At 44.2% G+C, this 26,681-nt stretch overlaps 2 protein-coding genes across 2 annotated transcripts; one reads left to right on the plus strand and one right to left on the minus strand.

Moving 5' to 3' along the window:
• Positions 1–170: 170 nt before the first annotated feature.
• On the minus strand, positions 171–3,868 carry RPL11 (ribosomal protein L11). Its single transcript, XM_085854977.1, has 6 exons — positions 3,721–3,868; positions 1,740–1,905; positions 1,518–1,624; positions 780–911; positions 543–653; positions 171–247 (listed from the first exon to the last, which is right to left on the minus strand). Exons 1-6 carry the CDS (start codon positions 3,724–3,726, stop codon positions 218–220), a joined length of 552 nt encoding a protein of 183 aa, XP_085711103.1. The 5' UTR covers positions 3,727–3,868; the 3' UTR covers positions 171–217.
• A 171-nt stretch (positions 3,869–4,039) lies between these two features.
• On the plus strand, positions 4,040–26,628 carry LOC147013293 (polyadenylate-binding protein 1-like). The gene is made up of 15 exons (XM_085854970.1): positions 4,040–4,525; positions 5,253–5,446; positions 16,811–16,926; positions 17,049–17,188; positions 17,322–17,416; positions 17,520–17,657; positions 18,658–18,753; positions 18,959–19,231; positions 20,579–20,666; positions 20,771–20,884; positions 21,555–21,688; positions 21,796–21,889; positions 25,899–26,029; positions 26,120–26,210; positions 26,324–26,628. Exons 1-14 carry the CDS (start codon positions 4,333–4,335, stop codon positions 26,192–26,194), a joined length of 1,881 nt encoding a protein of 626 aa, XP_085711096.1. The 5' UTR covers positions 4,040–4,332; the 3' UTR covers positions 26,195–26,210; positions 26,324–26,628.
• The last annotated feature ends 53 nt before the right edge of the window (positions 26,629–26,681 follow it).

A 26,681-nucleotide genomic window follows, 5' to 3' on the forward strand; every position in this document is an offset into this window, starting at 1 on the left:
ACGCAGATGAACCATCTCCCACAAAACATTCCACATTATAGAATTGAGGGCTGACTTACCCTTCTCCCACCCACCCCAAACCAAACCCACCTCCCTTTTTACATTGGTTGAGAGGTACAGGTGAGAAAACAATGAAAAGGTGATAAATGAGGCACAAAAGGGAAGCCATATTAACAGCAAATACTTTATTAATCAGTTCAGATTGAAAAAGGGCACTTCATTTTCCAGGAAGAATGATTCCATCATACTGCAACAACAACAAAAAGCATGGTTAGATCTGATGCCATGGATTTTAAACAAAGGTCATTTTGAATCGTAAATGTAATAACTTCAGAACAGGTGAAAGGTGTTGTTACATGGACCCACAAAAGCACATTTCATCTCATCAAGGATATTACGGTCCTTCCTCCTAATTTGCCAGTTTTTCCTCCTTGGAGTTTCCGTCTCCACGTATGTGTGTTGATCCGTTCAGTGTACTAGCTCTTTAATGAGCCTCGACTAAGCACACAAATAAATTTTTTTAAACAATAATAAAGGTCTACCTTCTGCTGGAACCAGCGGATGGCTTCCTCCCTGTAAATTCGGTGCTTGTAGCCAATGCGGCCCTTCTTCCTCTTCTTGTCGGCAACACAAAACCCAGGTCTGCCCAAGACCTGCGAATGCCAGATGCCAATCGGTCGTTAGAACTACCCGAGCCATTTAGTTTTGAGTAGTTCAGCGACCTGTTCTAACCATGATAATGTTCAATGACTGGTGGAGCACCGTCGGGTTCAACTCACCACGTAGAAATCCAGACCGTAGATGCCGATGCTGGGATCGTACTTTATTCCCAGATCGATGTGCTCCTGGATTCCAAAGCCAAAATTACCAGTTTCAGAAAAGTTTGTTTTCTTCAACTCGTACTCACGAACCTGAAGAAAATGAAATAATAAATAAAACTGATGGAAAATGAAGTGCCAATCATACCATAGAAGGTTTGACAATAATCAGTGTGAACACAGAGGGATCCGAAAGCCAGAAACCGACACCGACCCCTCCCTCCCTCAATTAAAAAGGTCACAAACGTTTACTGTTAGATGAGGGCGACTGCAAATTTATCAATTATTTTGAGGGTATAATCTAAGAGCTTATCAGCTTAGAAAACTCCCATGATAAGTCTTGCATGATGCCGCAGCACCGCCAGCGAGGAAGGGCGCAGCACACAGAGGGACGCTTGTTTACGTGAAACATACAACTGGAGGCCCGTGGACCTGCCGCTCTGTCGTTTAGCTCCTCCATTGCGGAGTTTCTCAGTGAGCATAGTTAATGGTAGATTTTAATTTTTGGTAATCCAACAAGTTAATGAAAAAGCGAAGTTAAAAGGGCATGCGTGTAATCACGTACCTGTGCACCACGGTGGAGATTTTAATCTTAACATTCCCGTCTTCCCAACTCTCTCCATTCCTCCTATAGCCCCATCACCACTCAAAAAAAAAAAAACTCACGACGAAGCAGACTTCCTGTACCTTCCTACCTACCTTAAGGCCTTTTTCCAGGATCTCTTCAGCCTTGGCCCCACGCACCGTGCAGTGAACGGCAATCTTCTCATTTCTTCGGATCCCAAACGAGCGGACAGTGTACCGTGCTGGACGAAAAAACAAATAAACCAATCAAGCACCTGCTGGGATAAAGCCGTACAAATGACAAAATTATTGCAGGAAGAAGACACGACGAAAAAGGAACCACAAAGGGAGCAGCACCCTTCGAGTAGACTGGGGTCTGTCCGGTGAGCTGCTCCAAAACCTTCGCTGCTCGAGTTAGTCGATCACCACTCTCGCCCACGCAGATGTTGAGGCAGAGTTTCCGGATGTGAAGTTCTCGCATGGGGTTTTCCTTCTTATCCGCCTCCTTAACTTTGATCGCTTTCTGCGATCAAACCAGGAACAAAGCCCATCACGTCAGTTTTTACACAAGCTAACACATCAAGGTTATTTGATCAACCGTCGCTCAGACCCCAACTCAGACAGTCTGCTGTAGGACCAGGGCACACAGGTGAACTGCCCGACATTTCTACATCGGTTACCTTGGAACACCATATAGTTTACAAACAAACGATTCGTTGCCACTTGAAATTAAGGACAAATGCGTGACACAAAGGCCTGATCCTGCTTCATTGAATCACTTCTATGCTCAAGTGATCCAAGGTATTGTTATGACCTCCCATAAGACACTAACACCCACTACCCCACCATGAAAATCTCATATTTGCCTTCCCTCACAAGCTTCTCTCCGAGTGTCACCCTTTTATCAATTTACACCCCCACCAAGTGCATGCATAATAATAAATACAAATCCCTCACAATCACATTCTGTACGAAAACCTTTACACATTTTCAGACTTAGGGCGGAACCTTGGGAGAAGAAGAATAAATAAATAAATAAAAACAAGGTGGGGCATCTCACATACCCAGGCATTCCAGATAACCCGTCCAGATCGACCACCTGCGTACCCACTTTGCTCGCACATCCTCAAGATGTAGACCATCCTCAACAAGGTAGAGCGCATACCTCCGCCAGGTTGAACAGTTTACGTGTTGTATCCCACCGGTGGGTCCGATCTGGATCCGGACCTGAACCAAAATCGATTCCGCTCGTTCTCGTCATCCACCAAGTTTTGCCACAACTTTTTTATACATCACGCCCTATCTCTCAAAAGCTGAAGAATCACTTTAAAATTCTAGTATCCGGATACGGATATTGACCAAAAACCTAATCATTTCGTCTTCGTCACGTACTCAATCTGTCCAAATTTTGTCCGAATCCATCCACAACTTTTTGAGAAACCCTGTTCAGACAAAAAAAAAAAGACAGACAGACAGGGGTGAAAACATAAAATCCATTCACCTTTGGTGGCAGAGGTATCAAGGAACCTTGACACAGGAAGAGGCCATTTGGCCCGTTATGCCCGCGCTACACCAACATTAGATTAAAATAAATAAATCAGTCAAGCCGTGGAGGATCGATCTCGTCGATTGAAGGAGACGGTTCCACCACACAAGACCCCTTGACGAGACCCTCTCACAAGATGCACACATCACCCATCCACACTCAAGCGGCTTCCAAGTCATGCCAACATCCCTATACCCCTCTATAATCCAATAATACTTCCAGGTACCTAATTATAATTTAAACTTATATACCGTTTCTGCTGCAACTACCTTTCCAGGGAGACCATTCCATGTAGTAACTACTCTCTGAGTAAATGCCTCCTGCCTTACCTCTCCTCTTCTATACTCTCAGGCTGTGGTTCCTGGTCCGAGCACCGTCGACTTCGCTGGACGATTCTTCTGTACGTCCCTACCGACTACTCTCGATGATCTTAAACATCTCTACCGCCTCCTCTCGAATGAGAGGTTTTGGAAAAGAGGCGATGAAGCTCCACCGAGTCAGTTTGTCCTCTTCTGTATCAAAACAGGTTTTACCCACAAACTCTCCGGTCACGAGGAAGTTTAAAAACGACATTCCCTTAAACCGCCGAACGATGTGCGAGGATCATGTATCACGGTACCCCGTAAGACTACCTCGATTAAACACTTTCACCTCAAACACGTGTTTAAAATGACATCAGGAAATCAAGAACACGCTGTTGGCAAAGCAAATCCGACAACAAATGGTCAAAAAATCTTTGTCTTTCAAGCACGATGCGAATCGATTGTACGGACGATCGCGTTTAACGCTTACCGCCATGTTGCCTCCACTGGAAAGGCCTAAATTCAGGCGAGGCGTCTCGAGCGGCGCGTCATGACGTCATTAATTCGTTTCCGGCGACGTGGAACCTTCACAACCGTCGTGCTGACGTAATCACGCATAGTATTTGTTTAATCAAGCGATTTTCTGCGCAAAAGTGGTTCGTTTAAGGCTAAATAAGAATGTTGAGCAAATCATATGAAAAAATAAGTCTCTCCGACTAATTGGTTTACGTGTTTTGTGCACAAATTTGTCATGGAGAATCCGTACAGTTCGCGTTTGTGCGCATGAGCGGACGTGACGTAGCATTTGCTACGCCACTTCCTTCCGAACTTTTCGGCGCCGAGGAGAGCAGCGTGCGGCGCCTTCCTCGTGTGCGCTCGTCAGTAGAACACCAAAAAAATTTAAAAAAAATTAACAAAAAAATAGTAAAACTCTCAACAAAAATCCAGAAATATCGTCGTAGGTGCCGAGGCAGGTGAAGGGAGACTGCGTCGTACGAGTTGAGCCGGGAACGAGAGGAGGCCACGCAAGCAGCCTGATCTAGCCTAGATTGTAGGCCCCAAGTCGTGAGCAGGAAGCGTACGTACGTCGCCCCGCGCCACCATGAATCCTGCCGGGCCCAGCTACCCCATGGCGTCGCTCTACATCGGCGACCTGCACCAGGACGTGACCGAGGCCATGCTGTACGAGAAGTTCTCTCCTGCGGGACCAATCTTGTCCATCCGTGTGTGTCGCGACATGATCACCCGGCGCTCCCTCGGATACGCCTACGTGAACTTCCAGCAGCCTGCCGACGGTAAGACACCCGAGAGCACGTTCCGTCCGCCTTCGGCTTTTTGACCGGTTACAAACGGCTCGAGTGTCGCATGTTCGAGGTCGTCGCCCCCCGCGTCACCGTGTTTTGGCCCTGCCCGTGGGCTCCTGTGGCGTGTTGTAAGACGTGGCACAGACGACGTACGGGTCTGTGACGTCAACACGTCCGATTTTAAGTGGAATAAACAAACCACCTTTGAATGTTCTATTTTATGGAATTCATATTATATAAGGGTTTATTTATTACGTAGGCACGAAGTGGGGTGGCGTAAACGAGAGAGAAATGGGGGAAGGGCACAAGGAAATGGAGGGGAAGAAAGAGAGAGTGTGTGTGTGTGTGTGTGTGTGTGTGTGTGTGTGTGTGTGTGTGTGTGTGTGTGTGTGTGTGTGTGTGTGTGTGTGTATGACAAAGAACTCGATTGTGAAATATAAACGAGGAAGTTACAAGATTGTAACACCAACCAAGTACTTTTGTACTGCAGGAAGGGTGGAGAGGGTGTGTGTGTGTGTGTGTGTGTGTGTGCGCGCGAGTGCGCGCGAGTGCGCGCGAGTGCGTGCGCGTGTGTGCGCACGCGTGTGTTCATGACAAATCCCATTGTTTGGGATCGTGTGTGTACGTGCGTGCGTGCGTGCGTGTCTTTGCCTGATGAAGTAGTTGATTTGGTGTTTGAAATGTTTGAATCGGTTGTTGATTCACTCTCTTTTCACAGCTGAACGTGCCCTGGACACCATGAACTTCGATGTGGTGAAGGGCAAACCAATTCGCATCATGTGGTCCCAACGCGATCCATCTCTTCGACGATCTGGTGTTGGAAATATCTTCATCAAGAATCTGGACAAGTCCATCGACAACAAGGCCCTGTACGACACTTTCTCGGCGTTCGGGAACATCCTCTCGTGCAAGGTGCCGTTTGTGCATTTTTTATTAAAATGACAATTTATGTGTCATGTTTCTCCCTCTTCTTATCTTCTTATTCTTATTCTTATTCTTATTCTTATTCTTATTCTTATTCTTATTCTTATTCTTATTCTTCTTATTCTTCTTATTCTTGGAAAAAAAACTTCTGGAATTTAGTTGTGGCCTCCTGTCAAGTACAGACAAGACAAAAGGTTTCGATGGCCGATGCTCTCGTCACTTCGAGGTGAAAGCCGTTTCATACCTTCACCATCCCGAGGAAGAAGGAAAGTCGATGATGATCGGTCCTCAATCCTGGAATCCGATGACCACATTGCATGTGCATGCCTTGTTGGTCTTCCTTCAGGAATGATGTGCTTTACTGTCGAAGGTGACCAGGTTGTTATGCATCTTGTACATCATGAGGTTTTTGTCGACGTTGTTGAATAGATGTCTGGCCCAGTTGCTCTCGGATTGCTGACGCGGGAGAGGTGTTCCGGTACCGAATGGGTGTGCAGCTGGCTACTTATCTTTGTCCCATTTCTCATGCGTGTTTTCAGTTCTTAGTGCAGGGTTCTCACACACGAGCTCCATATTCTAGCAGAGGTCAGACGAGGCCTTCGTTCGCTTTTCTCTTCAGGTCTGTCGAGTTATTGATGCGCAAGTTCCGTCTCAGGGAAGCTGAGGCGTTGTTCACTTTCTGATGTGCTTGTTCCATTTCAGGTCAGTGGTGATGGTGATACCAAGACACCCGTGTGGTCATTTGTGTCAAAATCTTCGATATACCGTGCACAGTGCATACTTGTGACGAGTGTGGTGCAATTCCCGCGAATCGTCCGTGTGCTGGCTTGCTGCAACAATACAGAATGAGAACTTTGATATCGAAGCAAGGCTGAAGTCTTGCAAACGACACGCATCGTATCATTGGCCGTATGCTAGATCTACCTAAATCGTGCGTGTAGCGCAAGCACGAAAATGCGCAATGCCAAAATGTACAGCGATTTATAGACAGGGGTTCACACACATCTTTTTATGAGGTAAAAAAAAATTGTCACCTTCGAGCGCACTCGCCTGCTTTCCCAAGTACCACTCCAATTTTTAAAGCACCTCTCAGCTTTGTATGCATCAAGCGCACTCGGAACGTCCGCTCCAGACAACACTCGCAAACCGTTCTTTTTTTTTTTTGTTTGTTTGTTTTTTTGTTTTGGATGCTCCTGAGCCTCCTCTTTTTCCTCTTCGCTCAAACATTCTCCTTCGATCTTTTTTTTTTGTCATCTTGTGTGATATATATATATATATATATATATATATATATATATATATATATATATATATATATATATATATATATATATATATATATATATATATATCGTATACACAAAAGCTCATTCTAACCTCTGACTCACTCACTGACTCGCATTAATGTTCGGTACCTTTTAGATGATGTCGAAAGCTAAAATTTTACATGCCGACAGACATCGAAGTCGATACACCTGGAAAAATCACAGAACCATTGGAATGCATCCATAAATAAAAAATAGAATGAAAATAAAAATACAGCTGAGCCAATGAGGCCAAAATACAGCTGTAGGTTAGGAAGGAGCCAATGGGGAAGCATGATAATTTTGCATGCCAACGGACATCGAAGCTGATACACCAAGAAAACAATTAAGAATCATCAGAAAGCGTCCGTAAATGAAAATATAAATACACTAGAAGGGTACTCGGAAGAATGCATACCTCCGCAACTTAATGCCTGATCCAAGAGAACATATCGGGCCCAATACTCCACCACGTTTCATCCAAATCCGTCCACAACTTTTTTGAGAAATCCTGCACAAACAAAGAAACAGAGATGGAGTGAAAACATAACGTCCTGCATCCATTGGTGGTGGAGGTAATGAAAATAAATGGATGAAAAAAAATGCAGGTGAGCCACCCGAGACAATGGGGAAGCACGGTTCGTTTTTGCTTACAATTTGTAAGCAATTTACAAGTTGTATTGTAAGTTATAGATTTATACTATAACTTGTATATTATACTGTTATGATTTATGAACTTAATTTTGTGGATTTAAATTTGGAGATCACAGTTTATCAATTGTCAGAATTATCACAGTAGAATCTTACCTGCACAAGCTGAGAAAACCTCCCCTTCTTCCTTTTTGCTTGTGCTCTCCTTGGATCTATTTTTTAAATCTTATAAGTTGTAATGTAATGATTAAAAAACTTAATTTTGTAGAATTAAATTTTGAAATGATTGGATCAGAATTGTCACGGAAGAATCTTACCTGCACAAGCTGAGAAAACGTTCCATCAAGAGCCTTTGATGTGTTAGTTCACTTTTGAGCTTTCTTAGCATCTTTGAAGTATGAATTTAGTTTTGTGTTTTATTTTTAAACCGTACATGAGTTCCTGAGTACCAGTTATGTGAACCCCTGGATATAGTGCCAGAGATCAATGTATCGTGTGTGACTTCTTATTGGCTGTCTAATTTTAGGAGAGACTGTAATGACCCATTTGATTATGTGGTGCTGCTCTAATGATCACATGCTGCTGAGACTCCATCTAAGAGAAGACGTGCCCTTATGCTTCCATCATGTGACGTTATTTACAAAATGTATCAAATCTGAAAAAGAAACGAGCAGAAAAAAGGAAACGGGTCGAACATAAATACAAACTTGAGAAAAGGATGAGGAAGTATCGACCAGGTGAGACAGACAGACAGACAGACAGACAGACAGACAGACACAGACAGACAGACGCAGTGTGTTTACGTGGCTTGGTTACGAGAAAGATTGGGACGAGATGTTCTGCAAGGTAGGAAGGAAGCAAAATGTGTTTCAGACCGGGTGCACCAACTTCAAGAAGTACAAGTCTGGAGATGGCGATGGTTCACGAGCAATGTACACGGTTCGCCTTTTTATTTTTTGACCTTCGAGGGGACGCCACGGGCAAACTGGCGGGAATCGGGAAAAACGTAAATGATGAAAGTTGTAGTACTCGAAGAGTAAAAATGCACTACTTGCATACCAACTTTCATTCGAAACAGTTGAAAACCCTAGGAGCTCGATGCCCAATTTATTGATTTTTTTTGACATTTTCTAAGTTCGTGACCTTGTGACCTTGACCTTGGGACGAAAATGAAAAATCGAGCTCCGTGGGGCTATGCAGGTGCCATTGGGCTAACCAAATACTGAAACCCTTGCCAGATTCGACAAACCCCCTCGGAGAAGATGTAACTTGAAACCAGCTACCCCCTAAAAACGCATGTTTTTTGGGCGTGGCTCCGCCCATAATGGGCACGGCACGCCCATTCTTCGGAAAACACAACTAGATCATGATACAAACCTCGCACCCTAATTTTATCAAGATCGGATCAAAACCCACGGAGCTATGCTCGGGACAGACAGACAGACAGACAGACAGACAGACAGACAGACAGACAGACACACACCCATAACGAATATAGTGGTCACTTACTGACTCGTGAACCAATAGTGTGCAAAAGCACCAGGAAAGTGAAAATGTCCAGCTCGCAACAGCGAAGAAGGCTGGAGAGGCAGAGCCCTGAACACCGAAAGCAGAAAAAATGATTTATAAAATCAACAAAGAAACAGTGCATAAACTGAAGCATCCATTCCGAAACGCTCATGCGTTGTCAAGAAAGTGCCGTCCATATTATTTTGCTGTAAGTTGGTGGATAGATGATTGAACAGCTGACGAGTGTTCTGTGAAGATGAGTTGCGAGGTTGCTGGTATGAAAAGTGCTGAAATTTGATCGATTTGTCGTGAGAAATAGTAATTTAAAAATGTATACTGATTTTTATAAACCTTAATTCGCCACCAAAAATGCTGTTGACCACCAAAAAAAAAACATTAAGCATGACTGACCCCTGTTGGTAGATGTCACATAGTCCAACAGGGTATTTTGGGAGCATACTCTTGTTCCACATGGGTCCATTTTCTGGTAACTGATAATTTTGCACTTTTGTGTGTTTCGTTGAATCATCCAGTTGGCATGCCTGGTGTTGGCTTTATTGTTAGGATGGTGAACTTGGGATCATAGGGTCCTGAGTTCAAATCCTGCTTACTGTTGAATTTATACCAGGTGGGGTTGACTGCCTGTCATCCTTTCGAGGTCGGCGAAAGGAGTACCAGCTTGCTGGGATTATTGAGCCATTCGAGTATCCAACGTCGGAGTGGTGACCCATCCAGGATTTTGCCAACTAGCCCAGGAGACTGCTTTGGCAGCACCAATGCCCTGATGGATAGATCCAGTCTGCAGCCAAGTGGTTGAGGTCATCTTGTAGTTGGGTGACATCTTATTCTGTCTGAATGGTCAGATGATGGCATCAGCAAACAGTCATTCAACGAATGTTAAATTATTAGGCTGTTGATGTAGTACGAGAAGCGGTACGGGCCAGGAACCAATCCCTGTGGCTATTCCAGATCCAACGTCTACCTCGGCGATTCTGAGCCACCTATTGAGGAAGTTGGAGATCAACATCATCTTGTGATTTCTTACTCCATACTAATCAAACTTCTGCAGGAGCCTCTTGGTGCCAACTTTATCAAAAGCCTCACTGAAATCCAGAAGAACATCCATCTGCTTGTCCTGCTGCATGTTGTTGGTAAGATCACTAACTAATCCCAGCAGCTGCAGCTCACAGGACCTGTTCTCTCTAAACCAGTGTTCGAGAGGATAAAGGATGTTGTGACTGTTGGCATGTCTTATGATGTTGCTTGCTATGACGTGTTACATCATTACATGTGATGCACATAAGAGGAATATCGGTCAATAATTCTCTGGATCGGACTGGTCCCCCTTCTTGTAAATCGGCACAACATTTGCTCGACGCCAATCAAGTAACTCACTGGTTTCGGATTTATTGAAGATGCTGGACAGAGAATTCAAGACACGTGGTGTAACACGATCTGTACCAGAAAACTTTTGTGGCTTAAATGTTTCTCCAGCATCTTCCTTATTACCTCTGCCATCTGCAATGGATTGACACAATGTTTTCATCCCTGTCTGTTTGTTACTTGTGAAAATGGAAGATTTTTCAAGTATATTGGTTGGTTTTTTTTTAACGTCATTCTGTCTGTGTTTGTTTGTTTGTCAATTGCCTACGAGTCTGGGAGCAGAGAGGGTTAACCCTGCATTGTTGTATTAAGTTTTTTTTTTACTGTTGATTTTGGTAGCCAAGGGTCTCTATTTTCAGAAACTGCTTGATGACATGTCACCCTTGAGCAATTTGAGAAATTCAAGATGGCATCCAAGATTGCCGCCATTACCTATAAACTAGTACGTGCCCGTAAAAAAAAAAAAAAATTCAAACCGCTAGCAACAAACAACAACCACACAGGCCGTTTCTTCGCTCTCGCGTGCCCGAACGTGCGTGGCCTGGAAGTTCACATATTATTCGCAATTTAGTTTTAATACCCAATTATTCAATTAGCACCAACGTATTTTACCTTTTCGCAATGTCGTAGCAAGTAAAAACAAAAAGAGAAGAGAAGAGAGAGAAAAAAATTTACTTCCTGGTTCGGACCATACCAGCACTCTGATGTTACCGAAATTTATGCACCGTCTAAGATTAAAACGATCATAACTTGGTTCATTGTGTTTATCTATAAATGCGCAAAAGAAATCGAGAAATTATTAGAATACATGAAATCATCACTCTCTGGAAGCCCGTACGTTGTAACCTGTAATGGGGAACGCGGCTGAGCTTCCCTTCCCCCATTGGCCACACCCACGCAACAACGTGTCTTGTCATTGGTTTGGTAAATAAATTGCCATAACTTGGGAAGCACTTGTCCGATTAATATCAAACCTTGAAAAGGCACATCCTCAGGTCCCCAGCAATATACCTGGCAAGTTTCAATTAGATTGGACCAGTGGTTGTCGAGAAACATCTCTCTCTCTCTCTCTCTCTGTCTCTGTGTCTGTGTCTGTCTCTGTGTCTGTCTCTGTGTCTGTCTCTGTGTCTGTCTCTGTGTCTGTCTCTGTGTCTGTCTCTGTGTCTGTCTCTGTGTCTGTCTCTGTGTCTGTCTCTGTGTCTGTCTCTGTGTCTGTCTCTGTGTCTGTCTCTGTGTCTGTCTCTGTGTCTGTCTCTGTGTCTGTCTCTGTGTCTGTCTCTGTGTCTGTCTCTGTGTCTGTCTCTGTGTCTGTCTCTGTGTCTGTCTCTGTCTGTCTCTGTGTCTGTCTCTGTGTCTGTCTCTGTCTCTGTGTCTGTCTCTGTGTCTGTGTCTGTCTCTGTGTCTGTCTCTGTGTCTGTGTCTGTCTCTGTGTCTGTCTCTGTGTCTGTCTCTGTGTCTGTCTCTGTGTCTGTCTCTGTGTCTGTCTCTGTGTCTGTCTCTGTGTCTGTCTCTGTGTCTGTCTCTGTGTCTGTCTCTGTGTCTGTCTCTGTGTCTGTCTCTGTGTCTGTGTCTGTCTCTGTCTCTGTCTCTGTGTCTGTCTCTGTGTCTGTCTCTGTGTCTGTCTCTGTGTCTGTCTCTGTGTCTGTCTCTGTGTCTGTCTCTGTGTCTGTCTCTGTGTCTGTCTCTGTGTCTGTCTCTGTGTCTGTCTCTGTGTCTGTCTCTGTGTCTGTCTCTGTGTCTGTCTCTGTGTCTGTCTCTGTGTCTGTCTCTGTGTCTGTCTCTGTGTCTGTGTCTGTCTCTGTGTCTGTCTCTGTGTCTGTCTCTGTGTCTGTCTCTGTGTCTGTCTCTGTGTCTGTCTCTGTGTCTGTCTCTGTGTCTGTCTCTGTGTCTGTCTCTGTGTCTGTCTCTGTGTCTGTGTCTGTGTCTGTGTCTGTGTCTGTGTCTGTGTCTGTGTCTGTGTCTGTGTCTGTGTCTGTGTCTGTGTCTGTGTCTCTCTCTCTCTCACTCTCACTCTCACTCTCACTCTCACTCTCACTCTCACTCTCACTCTCACTCTCACTCTCACTCTCACTCTCACTCTCACTCTCACTCTCACTCTCACTCTCACTCTCACTCTCTCTCTCTCTCTCTCTCTCTCTCTCTCTCTCTCTCTCTCTCACACACACACACACACACACACACACACACACACACACACACACACACACACACACACACACACACACACACACACACACACACACACACACACACACACACACACACACACACACACACACACACACACACACACACACACACACACACACACACACACCTGGAATTTTAGATAGATGACCATAACTCCCTAACTATTCACCCCAGGAAGGTGATTTTTGTCTCTATACCTTGGTTTTAGGGGTCAAGCTATCCATTATAACTAATTATTATGTTAATATCGTATTACATAATGGTAATTTCCAAGATGGCCGCCGTAACACTAAAACTGGCATATCCCCTTAACTATTTACTCCAAATTAGTCGTGAAGGTGTCTATCACTGGGTATTTTGGAGACGCATCGATCTGTATCAGATCAAAGTTCATATACTGATGATGTCATCCAGAAATCCAAGATGGCTGCCAGTTTACAAGCACTGGTATATCTTCTTTACTCTTCAATCTTGGGGAAAATATGAAAAGGTAAATGACCACAGGTGTTATATTATAACAAATGTTCTTTAAAAACTGCGAACTGTTGCCCGATATTGCGTGTGTTGACCTGTGCAACGGCCATTGATGTCATGATGGTATCTTGGTGTGACGGGGTCATGTCTATTAAGGGAAGGTAAACAGCCTTCGTCTTTGGTTGTGCTGAATGACCCTGTCGACGTGCAGCCCCAGTGTTGTACCCATTGTACTCAGGACAATCTAGTGTGTTGTTCATGTCTTGAAGGAACGCGAAGTCCATCTCACTGGCTCTTCCCTTTGAAATTACTTGTTGTGCCAGCATACGCAGGTGCTGAACTGATCGTCTGGGGATGTTCTGTGGCAGCGGAGGCTTCTTGGGACCATTATATCTCTCTATCTCGACGTCATACTCGAGTGGCTCAACCATGTCTTCCTTTTTCACACGCCTAATGGTGTCTTCTTGGACTGTTTCACTACTGTTACTATCTGGTTGTGTGAGCAGCATGGCAAGGGAATGGGTGGATGACTTTCCGTTTCCAGACGATATGTCAGTATCAAAATTGTCTACAATAACCTGAACCAAGCTTGAACTTGAAGTTGATAGGCCTGGTAGTGAAGGTTCCATGGTTGTGGCTTTGTCAGCTGAATGTTTAAAACGCCGTACTTCATCGTAGGTACATGTAACACGTTGATAAGTTTTTTTTTTTTTTGATCTCCTCATCTTGATGCCAAGAGTAATTTGCAAACTAGTGGGCTGGTTTTTCATCACCCCAGTTACCATTGAACCAATGAGAAGTGGAGGTAGTACCCTATCTAGGTTAGGAGACAGCTTACCTAAAAGTTTCATCAAAGTGTCACTCACGGTCTCTACATTCCTGTCGGTTAACCCTAGTATCATGACAATCTTTATCTAATGTTATTAGTTTGACCTCATGCCTGATGACTTTGCACAGTTTGTTGATTGTTACATCAATGTCATCGTCGTCATCTTGAACCAATCGCATACATTTTGCAGCTATAGATCGCAAGCTGACAATGTCTGCTAACCCTGGAGACTTTAAAACCACCAACTCATCTCCGAAGCGTTTGCATAAGTTTGGGACAATTAAACGACGTGTCAGCCTGTCACCCCCGAATTCTTTGTACGCTTCATGCAACTCAACTGAATTCGGGAAGCCGGACGAGTCATTGATCATTACAACAAGTGATTCAAAGGCACGATCAATGTTAACTTGGCTATCAGACTTGGTTGCAGCTGAAGCCACATTTTTTTTTTTTCTGACAAGAACATATTTCGGCAATCCACATGATACCTTGCATCAGCTGCGTGAAGGTCACTTAAAGCGCTATCTACCCTTTGCCGCACAACGTCTGATAACACATCTTGACGCCGTTTGCAGGCTTCAAGAATAGTTTGCTCGAGTGACTTCTTGCCACCTGCGCCGCCCATTTCCCGACATGAATATGCTGGTCGCCAACGTTTTGGGTTTTTCGGATCTTTTTCAAACACACAAGTTTCACCACAAAACAAACAGTGTTCTTTGAAGATAAATCCTGGTAGTGATGAACGTCTCCTGGTCTTTGGTGGAACGTAAGACGAAGCACTTTCTGGATTCTTCCTTTTGTGCCTTTCAACCTGGACGCTTGAAGTGTATGTTGAAGCACAGTTTCTGTGACATTTAACTGTGCATTCAGGATTTTCACTAACTTTTTCTTCAAGAAGTTCATGATACCTGTCCCCGTAGATTTTGCTATGCTTGATAAAGTTTTGAATTCTGACGGGGCCGGTGTCTTTCAACGGTTCGGTCTTATTCTCACATCCAAATTTGGACACGAAAAAGCGCTGTTCTTCATTCATTTTTTTACTCGTCATGCGGGCAACACCTGAAAAGGCAATAGTGAAGTATTGGTGCCCGTCTATTACAATATGATATTAACATAATACTTCGTTCTAATGGATAGCTTGACCCCTAAAACCTAGTTATATAGAGACAAAAATCACCTTCCTTGGGTGAATAGTTAGGGAGTTGTGGTCATTTATAGGTAATGGTGGCCATCTTGGATGCCATCTTGAATTTCTCAAATTGCTCAAGGGTGACAACATGTCATCAAGCAGTTTCTGAAAATAGAGACCCTTGGCTACCAAAATCACCAGTAAAAAAAAAACTTAATACAACAATGCAAGGCTCAGGGAAAGAATGGCAGTTGGCTCCCAGACTATACAGGTCACAATTTTAAACCGATCATCATGAAATCTCACCACGAGGTAGAGTTTGTCATAAGCAAGAAGCCTTTTGTTTTTGATGGTCAAAAGCTCAACTACTGAGGTAGGATTTCGAAAATCCTCAATTTTCATCCGATTGACTTGAAATTTGAACAGGATTTGCATATCAGGTCATTGAATTCAAACGCCAATTATTTTTGAGGTCAACACGGGTTGGGTGTGTGACAAGGACGAACTAATTAGATTTTGGCGAATATCCGGATCCGGCTTCGAGAATTCCTTAAGTGATTCTTCACCATTGAGAGATGGGGCCAAAAACGATATGTAACGCGATGTATCAAAAAGTTGTGGACGGATTCGGACGAAACTTGGTGCATAGGTTGGGTGTGTGACAAGGACGAATTGGTTAAATTTTGGTGAGGATCCGGCTCCGGGTGGAGGTATGCACTCAACCGAGTGCTCTTCTCGGTACTTCCGTTATCATAACCTCAGGTATTGGATCATCGGCGGAGATAGGAAGGAGATGATCATTTGGAACTGGAGTTTTCTTCATGAAAACCTTTTTGAATTGGCCATTAAAGAGGTTGTCGTTTTCATACAGGGTCTGTCACATTCTCGTCTTACCCTCAAATTTGAGTTGTGAACTCAAATCGGTTACTTCTTAGCTTTAATGCTCTGACAGTTTACATTTTTAATTGTTAACACTCAAGGTTTGGACTTGAGTGTTATATTGCACGTCTCCTTGGGCTTGTTGGATGATGATGATGATGATGAGAACACTGGGGATCCTCGTGACAGTAGTAGTGATGGTAGTGGTAGTGGTATCACCACCAACACATATGGGACTTGCATCACTTAACACACCGATAGGGTTTGAACTGTTGATCTTCAGCCTTGAGTTCAGCGAACTGGACCTGCTGTTGTGTGCTTCGCAGTAGTTGCGTATCCATACGACTGAGCTGCTACCTGGTGTACTGTAGTCTCAAGAATTCAGGCCAATACATCCAGCATGAAACCATAACTCGCAAGAACCATCACATTGAACACCCTTTGATTTCAATGTGACAGCCTCGTCAGATGCCACAAGAAGGCTTCCTGGGCATTTTCAGTTCAAGAAGAATTTAGTGTTCTATTCAAAGGGAATTAAAATTTACTTACAATACATACAAGCAAACCACTTCACCTGTACTTGTAATTGGAGGTCAACCGATTATGGGTCATTCAAGGGCCAATGCTGAAACCGATATTTGGAGAACAAGGGGGTGGGGGGTTGTGGTGGGGAGGGACGATGACCGATGTAAGGCGAGTCGATCCAAGGGAAGGGCAGAGGGCTCGCCATTCTCCACTAGTCGAGTTAAGCATGCGAGACGTGTGGAGCCACTAGCCGAGGTCGGTCGGTTGTGGCCTATGGCTCAGGCTCAGATCTTTCAGAGATTGGAGATTTAAGACCCGTAAGATTTGTTCCTGTCAACTTCTCATCACCCAGGCCTTGTTTTTCTGAGCTTTTTGCAAAGCGAACTCCCAGACGACATGCTATCCATGATGCGCACACGTACCCGCTGCTCTCAACACCCTAACTTTTGATGGCGTTCATGCGGCATGATGTCTTCCAGGTTGTATGCGACGAGAATGGCTCCAAAGGTTATGGCTTTGTCCATTTTGAAACCCAAGAAGCAGCAGACAAAGCCATTGAGAAGATGAATGGAATGTTGTTGAACGACAGGAAAGTGTGAGTATGCCACCACATTTTTATCGGCGAGATGCTTGTACTCCTTGCGGGCAGATTAAAACCTGTAAAACGTGAAGAACCTGACATTTCGCACTGAATGAGGTTTATGCGTGGAATTTCAGGTTTGTCGGGCGGTTCAAGTCGAGGAAGGAGCGCGAAGCTGAATTCGGAGCCAAGGCAAGAGAGTTTACCAATGTGTACATCAAAAACTTTGGCGAGGACATGAATGATGACCGCTTGAAGGAAATCTTTGAACGATTTGGTAAGGAAGACTCAAGGTGGCCTCAAGTACCCTCAGCGGCCAAGTTTGGATTTTTTCTCTTTTTATCTTAATTTTTATTCTTTCCATTCTTGCTGTTTGTTTGTATGTGGCATCGCCGCACTTCTCTTGTCAGGAAAAACCTTGAGTGTGAAAGTGATGATCGACGATACAGGAAAATCAAAAGGTTTTGGGTTTGTCAGCTTTGAACGGCACGAAGACGCACAAAAGGTGAGCTTTGAGGCCATCGTGCCCGGTGAAAAGAGGAGACTGGGGCGGGTGTGAGGGGTGAGCCTCCTTATACCGAAGTTTTGTGGGGATGTGCTCCATGCAGGCTGTGGACGACATGAATGGAGACGACATTAATGGGCGCCAGGTCTACGTGGGGCGAGCACAGAAGAAGGCGGAAAGGCAGACGGAGCTGAAACGCAAGTTTGAACAAATAAAGCAAGAACGCATGAGCAAGTACCAGGTTTGCAAATCCGGCGCGCCCAATGTCCTTGTTTGTGCAAGGTAAACTGATGTTTTGGGAACACCTTCAAACCGGCATTCTCTTTTTAGAACCCTCCTTGTCTGGGTTTAAAACTCTGATCGAGCGCCGACGCTGCCCTCGTTCAGCTCGCAAATGAAGTTTCCGTATAAACCGGACCAATGATTGGTTGCGATCCAACTACTTTTTTCCCAATTGGATGTTTTTGACGTGGTTCACAATCGTGCACTGATTGATCATCTTCATTCCTGATTTTTACCTCTGACCGCCGAAGGTGAAGGAGGTTATGTTTTCACCCCTTTCTGTCTGTCTGTCTGTTTGTTTGTGTACAGGATATCTCAAAAAGTTGTGGACGGATTCGGATAAAATTTTGTGCACAGGTTGGGTGTGTGACAACAAACTTATTTGATTTTGGTGAAGATCCGAATCCAGATCTGGATACGAGAATTATTTAATTTCTAAAGTGATTCTTCACCATTGAAAGATAGGGCCAAAAACGATATATAACATGATATTTCAAAAATGTATTGGGCTGGATATGTTCTTGTGAATCAAGCGTTGAATGGCGGAGGTATGCGCTCTACCGAGTGCCCTTCTAGTCTATCTCCGTATTAAATGCACCCAGTATAAGTAAACTATTTTGAAAGGTATTGTGGTCTTTTCAATGAGTGCTACCCAATGGGAGTAGCTAGCTTGTTGACCCCAAAAACATACGGTATATGAGATTATTTTACTGCTCTGAGCATCACCTTGTACCTGTGGTACCTTCTCCTATCCTTTACCCTGTGGGCCTGTGTGACTGAAGCCATGCTAAATGATTTGTGTGTGTACGCTTAAGATTTCTCACCGTTGGTTCCCTGCTCTGGTAGCACAGCTCCCTATTCGTGTCGATCATAAACTGTCCACACAAGTTTGCGAGGGCCGATTTTTAGCTTGTGGACATTACGCTCGTGACATCGTTCCATCCCCTCTGCTTGTTTAGGGTGTGAACCTTTACGTGAAAAATCTTGATGACAACATCAACGACGAGCGACTGTGGAAGGAGTTTTCACCTTTTGGGACCATTACAAGCGCAAAGGTGGAAAATGAGCGATGCAACCATTTATTTCGCTGCATAATACGGTCAAAAGGACAGTTTTGTCGATTTGTGCATTTATTTGTTTTTATTTTGTTTTGTTCCTGCACATTTTGTTTGTCCATGTTTGTTGTTTCTATTTTTATTTGCAAATTGTTCTGCAGCTATAAAGTGCAGATGATTGATGACTTTCCCTCCTTTTCTGCAGGTGATGACTGAAGATGGACGAAGCAGGGGATTTGGCTTCGTCTGCTTTTCTTCCCCCGAGGAGGCCACCAAGGCTGTGACGGAGATGAATGGCAGAATAATAGGCTCGAAGCCCCTTTACGTGGCACTGGCCCAGCGTAAGGAGGAGCGCAAGTTGCACCTCACTTCGCAGTTCATGCAGCGCATGGCAGGCATGCGTACCGTACCTCCCAGCGCCATCATCGGGCAGTACCAGCCCGCCGCATCTGGCTACTTCATGACACCCATGCCACAGGTTTGCTTGGCATTTGAAAGCCCCCCCATGTTAAACAAATAACGAAATGACTGAACCAATGGCTATAGTTTTGAGAGAGAGCTATTATATAGAGAGCTGATGTTTTGATGAATAGTGACAACGTGGGAAAGTGTTCCATTTTGGGCAAGATTTACCTTCTTCCAGGTTTTGTGTTCAAATTCGATTTCCAACGACATTAATCACCTCTGAATCTGAAGGTGAAGGAGGTAATTATGTTTTCACCACTGTGTTTGTTTTTCTGTTTGTCTGTCTTTGCGCAGGATATCTCAAAAAAGTTGTGGACGAATCAGGATGAAATTTTGTGGACGGGTTGAGTGTGTGACGAGGACAAACTGATTCAATTTTGATGACGATCCGGATCCGAATATGAATACTGGAATTTTTGTAGTGATTCTTCACCATTGAGAGCTCGGGCCAACAACGATACGGAGCACGATATCTCAAAAAGTTGTGGATGGATTTGGACGAAACTTGGTGGACACGTTGGGTGTGTGACGAGGAAGAATTTATTCAATTCTGGTGAAGATCCGGATCCGATAATTTTGTAAGTGATTCTTCACCTTTGAGAGATCAGGCTAAACTAATATATAACACGATACCTCAAAAAGTTGTGGATGGATTCGGACGAAACGTGGTGGACACGTTGGGTGTGTGACAAGGAAGAATTGATTCAATTACTGGTGAAGATCCGGATCTGATAAGTTTTTAAGTGATTCTTCACCCTTGAGAGATCAGGCTAAACTAACGTAGAGCACGATACCTCAAAAAGTTGTGGATGGATCCGGACGAAATTTGGTGGACAGGTTGCGTGTGACGAGGACAAATTGATTCGATTTTGTTGAAGATCCGAATCCGGATACGAGAATTATTTAATTTTTTTTTAAAGTGATTCTTCACCATTGAGAGATCAGACCAAAAACTGTATGTGGCATGACATTTAAAAATGTATTTGGCCTGATATGTTCTCATGGATCAGGCATGGCGGAGGTATGCACTCGACCGAGTGACCTTCTAGTTTTGCAATCTGCGTCGCCTTGATTGCACGGCTAATTCACAGAATGATTTGGTTTAAGAGCTATTACAAGTTGCTGTTTACATTTGATGAAACGTGTCAATATTGTCACTTGCGTTGTAACACCAGTAACGGGTTCATCACATAGTTAGGGTCATGTTACTATCTTTGGTGTTTGCTCGTTCTTCTGAATTTCCACACTGATGTGGCGAACGCCATTTTCTATTGTCTGTATTGCAGCTTGTGGATAAAATTTTGAGTGGGCTTTTGTGCCAGTTTCTGAACCCCTTACCTTGCTTCTCATCTTTCCACAGGCCCAGGGTCGTACAGCCTTCTATGCTCCTGGGCAGATGGCTCCGATGCGTGCCAGTCCCCGCTGGCCGATGCCAGTTCGCGCCCAAGGTAAACCGGGAATGTTTTAGCCTTGTGATGAAGCGGCCGAAAGCATGTCTGTGAGTTACCTTTGAAATGGCCCTGCCCTGGTCGCTTATGCTTTTGCTCCACAGGTTTTCAACCAATGCCCAGCGCCATCAGACAAGCGGCTCCACGCCAGTCGATTCGTACCGTGAACCCCAATTCAGTACAACAAGCGCAACGCACCATGCAGGCCTCACGTGTTGGTGAGGCACATCGGCTGATCACGTTTGCACCAAAATTTATCTGAGGCTGTGGAAATCTTTGACTTTGTAAATAACGAGTGAAAGGGAAACTAAACTCTTTCAAAATTGAGTTGTGGGATCTGGTTGTTGGATGTTTGATGGTGGTACTCCCTTGTATTGGAGGAGTGGTTGGGGAAGAATGCAACTTTAAGCAGTAAATGCACCTTTGGTGAATTTCCTGGAAGCATTTGTGCCTCTCCATCACACAACCAATGATTGTATTTAGGGTAAGGATTGTTTGGAAAAGGGTTACGTACTTTTGTTTACCTCCTGTTTCGAGAGGAAAGCTGCTATGCTGACATCTGATCAGCCAGTCACTGCTTGGTTAATGATCAGGTTTTAATAGCACTTGAATTTCTTCTCAATTTCAATGGAGACAGTTTTGCCGCTCGTCTTTGTGGATCTGGGATTGGCTGTGACATGTCTTGTGCTTATCACAGCCCATCGATGGCTCTCAAATGCAGGGCTTTGCTTCCTCCACAAAAATTTCAGTGGCAATTCCCTAAAGGTTGCTGCTTAATGGTACATTTCAATTTCATTTTATTTATTATTGTTTTTTTTTTATTTCAGTTTCATTCCTTCAATCACTCTCCTGCATCTTAAGTGGTAACTACTCTGTTCTTGTTTGCAGCAACTCAAGGTATTATGCCCCGTCCAGGTTTTCCAACCCAGGCAACGCCAAGACCAATGACCTCGTACAAATACACTGGCAGCGTGCGCAACCCACAGGCTCCATCGGTGCAGGCACAGGCTTCTCTTCAACAGGTGCGATCCTGATCACGTTTTTTTTTTTTAAGCATTGTGTGCATCAAATTGGCCGTCTTTTGCTGTGGGCCTCTTATCTGCTGCTCTAACCCGTGTTCACCCGACAGGCTCCACAACCGGCTGTGCATATCCAAGGACAGGAGCCTTTAACTGCCTCCATGTTGGCTGCTGCACCTCCAAACGAGCAGAAGCAAATGCTCGGTACGCCTGCGTAACCATGTTTTCCAAAACAAGATTGAGGCTCATAGAAGAGCGAGGTGACAGAGGGTAAAATTACAACGAACTGAAGGCCCGGTCACACCTTGACGTTTTAGCCAGCGATGGCAACGTATTAAAATGTATGTAAAACGCTGGCTTACGTTGAACTTTTGATGTTTTTTTTTAAGATTCGGACGTATTCATAGCGACTTGGTCTTATGTATAACATATTAGTAATGGACACAGAACGTTTCGTTGTGTTATAGATAACTTATACCAACGAATGCTGAACCTGTTGTCGGCATACACAACCGATGCCCAGCGATAGTCTAACTTAGGCATAGCGCGTTGCACGCATCGCCGACGATGTCGTGACGTAGCCTATTAAAAGGCTGACGCACAACGATTCGAATCATAACTGCCGTAGAAATGGAAGTGTCAACATCGCGGTCACACCTTGGCGATCTTGCCAGCGTATGCCGACCTAAGAAAAATGTGTCTAAAACGTTGGGGCACGTCAAATACGGTATGAGTAAGTTTGGTATACGTGAGTAGAACGCTAAAGTACGCTATCATACGTCGTAGTAAGTAGAGTACGTCAAGAAATTTTAAACATGTTCAAAATTTTACGACGTACTCGGCGTATGACACACGTTCCGCATGCGATGGGGATAAGTTTTACACACGATATGTGGACGCTTACACACGTCCACAAACGCTACTTATAAGCTACTCATAAGTCGAAACACGTCGCGGTAATGTCTTTTTTACGCGAAACCTATTTCTAACTTATGTTTGACGTGCTTTGAACCAATTCTTTACGTAGTCCCAACACACATCGACGTATGTAGACGTATTCCAATGACGTCTTCCGGTCGACAAAAAAAAAATAAATGAACGTGTTTCTAGCTTACAACTGCCATATAAAGACGTGTTCCCAGCGGTTTTGGGAATTGGTATATAAAAATGCTGCTCATAAAAGGGGAACCCAACAGTGTTTTCGAGTCCTTTTTGAGTCGATGTCCATGTCAGCAGTAACAGTATCAGTATCAGTATTTCTATTAGTATTAGTATTAGTAGTAGTTTGTTCATGTTGGCAGTAGTAGGTGAGTGTGAGGGGGAGGATGTGGGTTATGATGGATCCTCCTTGCGTCCCCGTGTCCACGGGTAGGTTCATAGGCTGCCACTCAACGATTTAAATGGCTGCATCTCCACTATTGAAAGTAGACGCTTGCGCTCAACAATTGGATTTTTTTTACACTCAACAACTTTTAAACGGTACCACTCAGCTATTTTCATTGTTTACAATGAACGATTTAAATTGCTGTCACTCGCCTTTGTTTTTTGACGCTGGCGCTCGGAAATTTGAAGCGTTTCTTCTGAATGTGTTAAAACGCTCAAACTCGACTATTTTAAATAGATGCTGCCGATGGACAATTGGAATCATAGCCAAGCTAGACATCGAAGTGTGAACATCCTCGCCATGCCGAAGAAAAGTTTGAAGAATGCTTCAAATAAGTGTCCTGGCCGTGGCCGTGGACGCTGACGCAAGGACGATCCATTATACCGACGTCTTTCAGCCTATGAGTAACTTAAAAGTAACGTCTGTCGATGTGTGGCAACGATCGCGTAACGTGCCAACAACACATTAATCATACGTTAGAAATAAGTTTCGGGTACGCTAAACATTACCTCGGCGTGTCTCAACTTATGATTAACTTACAAGTAGCATGTGTTGACGTCTGTCAACGATCGCAGACCGTGCATACAACTTGTGGCCAGCGTAGCGGAACGTCTGAGTCATACGCCGACATACGTCGTGAAATTTCAAGCATGAAAAAATTTGAGGACAACCGAAAAGTACAACGTTTAAAGCCAACGTACAACGACGTATGGCAGTGTTTTTCAGCGTGCTCTCAATGTTATCAAAACTTACCCATAACGTATTCAACGTGTGCCAGCGTTTTAGAAAAAAAATTCAAAAATCGGCATACGTTGGCTAAAACGTCAAGGTGTGACCGGGCCTTGACAGTGGGGCCACAGTTAGACTTTCTAAACGAGTGAATGAACGAATAGGAAGGGAGAACAGAGCAATGGCGGAAAAACATTGACCTGCATTTAACAATACGGGACTTTCAAAGTGATGTATGAATGCTGATGTGGCCTTCTGCACATGTACTGTGCTGTGTGTGCGTTTTCAGCGACTCACTTCTGCTGGCTGAACACTTTTAACCTGCCGTTGCTAGCATGAAATCTGTCATTCAAATACCCTTTTTAACATAATTTTCATCGTTTAAACATTGCAAGGACATCAAACCATCTCCACAAATGGAATTTCATGGACTGTGGTCACCAGATGAGACTATTCATCACATTGTGAAGTAGAAGGGCACTCGGTAGAGCGCATACCTCCGCCACGTAACGCCTGATCCACGAGAATATATCGGGCCCAATACATTTTTGAAATACCATGCTATGCAGTACTATGTTGTTTTTGGCCCGATCAATGGTGAAGAATCACTTTAAAAATTAAATAATTCTCGTATCCAGATCCGGATTGGATCTTCACCAAAACCGAATCAATTATTCCTTGTCACACACCCAACATGTCCACCAAGTTTCGTCCGAATCCGTCCACAACTTTTTGAGATATCGTGCTATATATCGGTTTAGCACGATCTCTCAATGGCAAAGAATCACTTTAACGAGTCTCATATTCGGATCCGGATCTTCACCGAAATCTAAGCAGTTTGCCCTTGTCACACACCAGACCTGTCCACAAAATTTCATCCGGATCCGTCCACAACTTTTTGAGATATCCTGTACACAAACACAGACAAACAGACAGAAAGGGATGAAAACATAACCTCCTTCACCTTTGGTGGTGGAGGTAATAAAGCCTGGTGTTGGCTTCATGGTTCGGGTGGCTGGCTTGGCCTCCTGGGGTCCTGAGTTTGAGCACCGTTGGCTGCTGAATTAACACCGGGTGGGGTTGACTCAGCCTGTCATCCTTCCGAGATCAGCAAAATGAGTACCAGTGTACTGGTAGAGGGGCACAGCATCAGCGACACAGCCGTGCTCCAATAAATGATAGCTACCCTGCAGCCAAGCTGCCGTACGCAAGAACAGAACATTGTGAATGAGTGTCATCCACAGAAATTTGATGAAGGATTTGGGGAAATCCACTGAACAACAGACGGTGGGTGCTGTGACTTGACTTGGATCTGTGGGCTGTAATTTGTCATATGCAAGAAAGAGAAAGAAACATTCAAACAAAGTTGTGACTATTGATAACTAAAAAATAATAATTAAAAAAATAATCATAATTGTGCTGTTCCTGGATATAAATTGGACTCATAAAAATATAGGAAATACGAGAACTACTTGTGGATGAGAGGTGTCGAGTTCTTCCCATTTCCTGTTAATACAAGTGAGCGGTGTTGGTGGATATAACGAGCACGCACAGACCATTCTGGGGCGAATCGCATCATTTTGAAAGTGCTGTGTTGGATTGGATTGGGTTAGGTGAGGTTGATAGGAATAGAAAAATTGAGGGTAGAGATGGCGTTTGACATGAGCTGATCTGCTTGTGGTGATGCAGTGAAGAGTTGGATTAAATAGCCTTCAGAAAAGTAGTGCTGAGTGGGATGTCTGGATTTTGGGGGTTGAACCAGGAGGGGTGATTGGAAGAACACTTGCATCCTGTGAGGAGCTGCGGAAGGGCTGAGAGCAGAAGTATCTGTATTGGATAAAAAGCTGAAGGCATGTCTGTGATGTAAGAGCAACAGGCTTTGTTATTTGGCCTCCTTACGTTGTGATTTCAATGCAAAATGTGTTTAGCAGTGTCACCAAATCAGACATTGGGGGAGGGGAAATGGGGGTGGTTGTGGAAGATGTAATGTGAAGATGTTTATTGCCGGTTGGTTACATTGGTTGAAAGGGTTTTTCTCTCTGGTGGCAAACTGAGCCTTGCCGTGAGCGCAATGTCTCGATGGACATTTTTCATGTGCAGGTGAGCGTCTGTTCCCCCTCATCCACAACATGTACCCGACGCTGGCTGGGAAAATCACCGGCATGCTGCTGGAGATCGATAACTCGGAGCTACTGCACATGCTCGAATCGCCGGAGTCCCTGCGGGCCAAGGTGGGAATAGGGCCACCAAAGGCCATGAGCGGAAGTGGAATCAGATCGCATCTGAAGTCTAAACCATGCTAATATTTGCTTCTATTTCAGGTGGATGAGGCAGTGGCCGTCCTTCAGGCCCATCAGGCCAAGGAAGCGGCCCAGAAGGCTCCGGGAGCCGTGTGAACATCGTGCAGAGGGGGTGGGAATGATTTTGATCCTTGTTTTAAAATTAATTATTTTTTTTTTCACTTAACGTTTTATAATAAAACCTGAAGTGTGGATCGTTATCTTGCATTTTGATCGTCGTTTCAGAAACCGCCTCATTTGGCAGATTCACAAAAACAACAGCCACAAAAGAACCCAGTTGAGGACGTCCATCAGAGCACATCCGAGGCCCCGTTGTCGTAACAACCGTTATTTTCTTTCTTTTATATGGCTCGGAAGGGTTCTCGTCTTTTTCTTTTCTTTTTTTTTTTTCTTTCTGGAACCCCATTTGAATTTGCACCCGGCAGGAAACATCGTCGTGTCTGGGCCTCCTTGACTGGTTCCATTTTAATTTTTAATTTGAAAGCTGCACACTTGGTGTTTTACGAAAAAAAAATAAATGTCAAACTCTTTCCCTGTGTCGTTTAGTTTTTTTTCAATTTTTTTTGATGCGTCATCCTTCCAT

The sequence above is a fragment of the Eptatretus burgeri genome, chromosome 14 (genome assembly GCF_056783735.1).
Source record: "Eptatretus burgeri isolate ZD-2024b chromosome 14, Ebu_testis_v1, whole genome shotgun sequence".
In the NCBI taxonomy this organism is placed as follows: domain Eukaryota; kingdom Metazoa; phylum Chordata; class Myxini; order Myxiniformes; family Myxinidae; genus Eptatretus; species Eptatretus burgeri.